Source organism: Cryptotermes secundus, unplaced genomic scaffold (assembly GCF_002891405.2).
Source record: "Cryptotermes secundus unplaced genomic scaffold, Csec_1.0 scaffold597, whole genome shotgun sequence".
Taxonomy (NCBI): Eukaryota; Metazoa; Arthropoda; class Insecta; order Blattodea; family Kalotermitidae; genus Cryptotermes; species Cryptotermes secundus.
Window position 1 is genome coordinate 250264 of NW_019743156.1, and position 7516 is coordinate 257779.

The 7516-nt window shown below is 36.4% G+C and overlaps 1 protein-coding gene across 1 annotated transcript in view; it reads left to right on the forward strand.

Moving 5' to 3' along the window:
- The window catches only part of LOC111873906 (neo-calmodulin), a 238457-nt gene extending 232605 nt beyond the window's left edge, over positions 1–5852 (forward strand). The window contains exons 7-8 of the mRNA XM_023868984.2: positions 3641–3789; positions 5662–5852. Coding sequence (XP_023724752.1) covers positions 3641–3789; positions 5662–5693 — 181 coding nt within the window. The 3' untranslated portion in view covers positions 5694–5852. The remainder of the gene's footprint in view (positions 1–3640; positions 3790–5661) is intronic.
- Positions 5853–7516: the final 1664 nt, after the last annotated feature.

Below are 7516 nucleotides of genomic sequence, written 5' to 3' on the forward strand. Positions count from 1 at the left end.
CATTCTGGATAGGAAATTTATCAGACAAATGTTTACCTACACGGACTTTACTATACGTTTCGTTTAAACACATTTTAATCAACCTAACTAGTTTCATGGGTATCCCAAACTCTATCGGAATATTGTATAATACTTCCCTCCTAACTGAATCATAGGCTTCTTGAAGTCTATGAATAGCTGATGTACTGTCTTATGGTACTCCCATTTTTTTCTCCTATATCTGACGAATGCAAAGATCTGATCTGTAGTTGATCTGTTACGTCGAAACCCACACTGATGATCCCCAATAATTGCATCTATATATGGACTTAATCTTGAAAGAAGAATATTGGACGAAATTTTATATGTAATTGATAGCATAGATATCCCCCGATAATTACTACAGTCAGTTTTATCACCCTTCTTGTGAACTGGTACAGTAATAGAGCCCTTCCACTGATCAGGCAATTTTTTCTTATGCCAAATAGAGGTAAATAGATTGTGGATCTTAGAACGTAATATTTCGCCTCCTGCTTGNGACATTTGGACCCGACGAGTCGGATAGCTCACTCAAGACACGTGTATGACCACACTGTGGTTTCTAGACAGCGTAGCCTTGAAGCAGACTTGCGTTTTGAGGTGGCCAGATTTAACCGGAGGAGCGACCGACTTTTCCACGTGACAGCATCTTCGCAATAAAAAAACTGTTATCGTACAATGAGTAATTCTTAAGCATTTGTTAGGCTCGTGAGATCTGCAACTGTGCATTACTATAAATTACCCATTTGCGCTGCCGTAGAACGAAGTCCAATACACCCACTTAATAATAATAATAATAATAATAATAATAATAATAATATATTATTATATTATAGTATATATTATATAATTATTATAATTATAATTATTATTATTATTTCATTAACACGAATCTAAGTTGCCAATAATAATTAAAGTCATCATTTTTTATAATAATAATAATTCAATTCAGTTCTTCATTATTATTTATGTGCCGAGTCAACAGCCGCAAGGCCAATTACAGACAGAGCACAGTGTAGATAAAAGTAATTACATTATAGACAAACACATATTAATAATAATAATCACGTAATCAACTAAACCAACAGCGTAGAGACATGCATACCAATGGGGAACATGAAAAAGATAATAACACCACACCGATATCCATACAAGCTACACAAAATAACACGTAAAACACTGACGCCGCAGGAGGAAGGCAGCGCATGAAAACGTAACGAGTGGTGTTCACAAACAAATGTTTTTAATGAGCGGATGACGAAAAATGAAAACATTGAAATACTAGTATTTTAACTTAAGAAATAATTCATCTTAGTTACATTAAAATTACAATGTAGCTACAAGGGTTAGATAAAAGGTAGTGGCAACACTGCTGTAACATGAAAGATGTGCGTCAGGTGGCACTAGCGTCGTCTGTAGCTGATAGCAGAAGTTCAGTTGAAGTAGTGCAGTGAGTGGCTGTGGTTGTGTTTCATTAAGTTGCATTGTGCATCGTCTTGAAGTGCAGGAGCCCAGTTCAAGCATCCTAACATTCAAATGAATGGAAGCATCATGGCTCTCCTCGTCCAAAGAAAGTGCGCCCTACACAGAATAATGTGAAGGCGATGTTCATTGTGGCATATGACACTGATGGAGTGATACTGCACCACACTGTACCTCAACGACAGACAGTAAACGCTGCCTACTACTGCAATTTCCTGCGCAGTCATCTTCGTCCAGCACTCAGGAGAAAGCGACGACACTTGTGGGCAACGAACCCCATCATCCTTCATGACAATGCAAGGGTTCATACTGCTGACGCTGTCAAGGATCTCCTTCGCCTCTGGCGATGGGAGATACTGCAACATCCGTCATACTCACCCGATATGAGTCCGTGCGATTATGATCTCTTTGACAAAATGAAAGAACCACTGCGAGGGACATTTTACAACACAAGAGAGGAGATTATTCGTGCAGTAGGGCGGTCACTGCTGGACATCAGCAGAAGTGGATGCCCTGATGGTGTACGACGCCTCCCAAAAATTTGGCAGAAGGTGGTGCACATGGGGGGCGATTATATTGAAGGAATGTAAGTGTGTTTACCTCAGGTAATAAAGTCGTTTCAGAACTATAGAAGTGTTGTCACTACTTTTTATCCAACCTATGTATTTTAAAAATTTTACAGTTGTCTGAGGATGGTCGAGTACGGCCGAAACATATAGCAATTATTGATTTTATTCTAAAAGTTTAATTTTTATTTTTAAGTAATTTTTGTAATGCTAATGTGGTGGAACTAAGTCCCTTGTACTGCGGCTATTTCTGGCCTATTGTACCAGCCCCAAATGATAGATGAGGGTGATTGTGGAGGCATTGGTAGAATGAAGATTGGCAGGGGAAACCGAAGTACTCGGAGGAAACCTGCCCCAGCGCCACTTTGTCCACCACAAATCCCACTTGACCTGACCCGGGATCGAACACGGGCCGCCGCGGTGGGAAGCCAGCGACTAACCACTTGAGCTATGGCGCGGCCAAAATTTTTAAGTAAAGAAGTAATTGTAAGTAAAGTTGCATTTAAGACGGAAGTGAATGTGTATAAGGAAATATATTACGTTCATGCAGCGCTAGAGTCACGGATATACGTGCTAATCATATTGTCGCGTGTATCAATGACTTTAGACGTGGGTTTAGCTCGGTGAGTCGATTCATTGAACATGCACAAGGCGGAACTGCAATTGATTATAACTCTTTCCGTCTTACTGTAAAACACTACACAACTAAGAACAATGATAACATTCGGGGGAGAATGGATGGGTTTGTGCAACTATACAAATAACACCACATCTCAAAACACCCAAACGTCCACGTCAATCCAAACTAACCATAGGAAGAAACAAGAAATTACGATCAGATTATTCACACAAAAATTAGTAAATAAGAACCACAAGACAGCATGCAGCACATCAACACGCGACCGTGGAGGGTTTTGCATAATATCTAAACACAACAAGTAGCCAACATTCAAATATATTGCGGAATCTGTACATCTATACTTTTAAATTTTTATACCTTTATATTCTTTAAATCCTTAACTTCTAGTAATGAATTTTATTAGAATATTAGTATATACACGTAGATCTATGCTCACCTTATAAATATATAATCGCTTGAAACAATAGACATATGTTACATAAGTATGGATCCATATCATGATTATTAATTTTAATTACTTGAGTTATAGATTATAAAAGAGGTGCTTGATGATGACCTGAATTATAGGTCGAAACATGTAACGCCATTTACGATTACTTTAAGTAAATAAGATATATATACAAACATCTGTTGTCTTCATTGAAGATATTTCCCTTTTATTTGTTGTGTTGACAGCTGTAACGTCATGCAATCAATAAAGTTTAATTTGGAAGCCAGTTCACCTTGAGGATGAATCACTAAAGTCTGTGAAACATCGGTGATACAGCCTATCTCCCAGACACACGAGCCATATTAGTATTGCACTTCCGTGAAATTCTGAAATGTTAGATACAGATATCACTGTTGAACCATTGAAAACCCATTCACAGAAATCACAATCTGCTCTCAAATGTATTTACTAGGAATCGTAATGCACTGACTGTGTTAATTGTAGGGTATTCGACAAGAACAATGACGGATTGATCTCGTCAACGGAGCTTCGCCACGTGATGACCAATCTGGGTGAGAAACTGTCAGATGAGGAAGTAGATGACATGATCCGGGAAGCAGACCTAGATGGAGATGGAATGGTCAATTATGAAGGTATGATGGACGCCACTCAACAACAGAAAACTTACGTAACAAGAGAAAGTATTAATATAAAGCATTTTTTTTTAATAATTAGACTTCGTTGTAGGTTAATGTGTGAACGGAGTTCATGGAGGTAGGCCTAGGCCCAATGGGGCTGTAGTGACAAGGGGGGAAAAAAAAGAAAGTAGGTTAATGTGTGAAAAGGGGTAATCCTAGCATTTATTTTTGGAAAATAAAGCTATTTCTGAATGATTCTCTTAGAGGTGTATTGTATTTTTTGCCGTTACTTTAACCATCATCTTTGTGTCTGACAATGTGTCCAGACACTGCATCTCATTTAAAAGAAGGAACAAGACTCTTGATGAAGAAAACAGTCCTCCGGGATGTGGCGCCGTGTAGATATTGTGTTAGCCGACGTTTCGGAGGAACGTATCGCCTCCATCTTCAAGGTAGAAGAAAAAGAAAAAGAAGAAATCCACGAGCAAACCAGTGTGAGCAGGCAGCATGTTCCTCCGAAACGTCGGTTAACACAATATCTACATGGCGCCACATCCCAGGAGACTGCTTTCTTCATAGTCACCGCTGTGTAAACCTCAAATCTTACAAGCCTCTTGATAAGGCCCAAAATATCAAATCTCATAAGCAAACTGTCTCAGCACTATTTCCTTCTCCTTTCTGTGGATGTTGGAATCTTCTTGGTCTCTCTGTTCTTCACATCACTTACATTTGTAATAATGCAGAGGCAAAGCAGACCATGGAGCATTTTCTATGGATACACTACGACAGATATTACATGCTCAATTTCTATTTAAATTGTCTGTCTCTTGTTCTCTTTATACAATGTTGTTATGTAAACTCAAATGCTGATCTTACAAAGTAAGTTCAAACTCCTGTATTTATTAGAAATTATTTCTTTCTTCCATCCAAGGATCATTTTTTCTTTTGCTTATCCTTTGTTAGAATGAATGAGTATATGGTAGATCAGAAGGAAATTGTTTTCTACCTATTTTCAGGAACTATCCCTAAATCCATCCTGAATGACTGAGGAACTCTATACAATTGCCCCAAAATTCACTCACTGTGACAACAACCGTATGAGAATATAATTTCAGGCGTTATGCTTCTGGACATTAGCCATTGTCCTGTTTCATTTAAAAACACAACGTTTTGGAGATTGGATTCTGTCTCCGTCTTCAGGTAAAACCTACTTAGTCAAGCCCAATCGATAGAGCTAGTCCCTTTCTCCAGACACCTGTACCAATACAAGATAACTCCCTTATCATTACTAATTTCATGTAAACTTTCATTCCCAATTGTTGGTTAGAAAATATCTTCTTTACTTACTGTGGCATTGAAATCTCCTAACAAAATTTTCATATGATATTTAGGGAATTTACTGAATACATGTTCTAGTTCTTTGTAGAACCTGCCCTTCATATTATCAGTTTTGTCCTCTGTTCTGTCATGAACGTTCAGAACGATGATATCACATCAGCGACTTCTTAGTATTATGTACAACATCCTGTCACTAACAAACTCTACCCTCTTAACTGCTGACATGTCTCTCCTTTGTATGAAAAAAACCTGAACCTAATTCATGACTCTCATTCCCATTTCAATGGAAAAACGCATATTCGTCTGCTGGTTCAATGTCTTCTCTGTCCAATCTGATCTCCTGTATTCGCACTAAATCTAACTTATATTTTTATGCTTCTTCCGCCACTGCCCTGAGTGAACCTGCCCTATACATACTTCTGACATTCCAAGTAGTAATGTACTGAGCTCAGTACTCCATTAGTGTACACACTGTGGGTATTTTTTAAAATATCATATTTGTGTTCCTAAAAAATTCTGTTAATATCATTATATATAACTTTGTTTCAGAATTTGTAACAATTCTTACATCAAAGAATTAGTCGTCTTCTAATTTGAAGCAATTACAGAAGGTAAATAAAGATAAAGCAGAAGACTTAAGCTGTTGGAAGAATGAGATTGTCTTGAAATGAAGTACCTGGAGTGGAGATAACTCCAACTCTAACAAAAGCAGGCAGCAGGACTGTGGGAGAAGAAGAAAACAGAATGCAAATGTGAGAGAAATCTAAGAAGTAAATCAACAGCATCTGTGTTACTTGTTCAGCATTATGCATCATACTAATAACAAATATTACAAGGTATTATTATGTATTATATGACACAACCGCCATTTTAAAGAGTATGAAACTAATAATGATGAAAAAGTCTCCCTCTCCCATTTATATTGACAAATTTCCCTACCCTACTGACACGAATCCTTCCCCACTGAATGATCTTTTATATTATTTCAAATCTTGCAGCACTTATATGATGCTGTTTTTATAGAATTGCAATATTATATACATGCAATCACAGGCTGAACTATCACGTATGCACTGAAAATACATTACTCATTTATAATATTTCATACATGAAATAAGTATAATTTTAATAATAAAATGTACGACTTTATTAACATAAAAATCAATGAGAAAACAAAGGTATAGAACACATATTATGAGTTATTATATATATATGATTAATGTTAATATGAATGATGGGATAATTGTTGATAGATAGACAATAATGTTGTTGAATTTGTTAACATGTTTTGTTGATAAAAATGCAACAGGACTATGTTATTTGGTAACCAACAAATAACTTTCATAATTTGCAATTGTTGTAATATTTGTTCACGTATTTTATAAAGTTATTTCAGTCATAAATTCTATCTTCAGATTGATTTGTGTTTTGTCTCAATTTTCACCTTAAATATATTTCAGTGAAGGAAGAATAGTATTTCTATTTTGTTATTATTTAAAGGCAATTACAGAGATGAAAAATTATTTTTATTATAAGCCTTGTGTAAAAACAGAAAGCTCCCATACCATAATGATGGGTATAAATCTTTGGATGTTTCCATTCTCTATTCATGGACACCAATATTTGTCTTATACGAACATATTATTTGTTGAAGAAAGCAGTCTTCTGGGATGTGGCACCATGTAGATGTGGTGTCAACCGACGTTTCAGACGAACGTATCGCCTCCATCTTCAGGGTAGAAGGAAAAATAAGAAAATCCACAAGCGAAGAGACCATGAGAACCGGTACAAGCAGACTGGTGTTGGAGGCGATACGTTCCTCTCAAACGTCGGTTAACACCACATCTACACGGTGCCACATCCCAGAAGACTGCTTTCTTCATATTATTTGTTGTAAATGTTTATATACTGAAGTAAAAATACCCTGCTATATATGTCTTTTTGCTGGCAACTTGCTAGCCGATGGGGTGCAATATTTTATAAACATGGTGATTGCAAGTTAAATGCCTGTTAGAAAACTGATACAGTGCTCAACACATTTACAACATATACATATATATCGTCATTTTTAGTTCCTAATTAATGGAATTGTTTATATAGCCCAGCATTGCTATGTGAACTTATAACCCTCCACAAATTTCGAAACAAAATATATTTCACAAGAGGAATATCGGATGTGAAATACATGATCCAACAGTAGTTATGCAGTTGGTTTCTTGCCTATTTTGTAGCATTTTACATTACAATTTTGCCACACATTTACCACCACTTTAAAATCTCTCAGACCTGAAGAGGAATTTTGGTGCAATACATGCACATGAAGAATTTTACCAGCTAGAAATATTACAACTAAAATATTTGATTTAATTTAATTAGCACATAAATATAAAGAAAGAAAATGTTG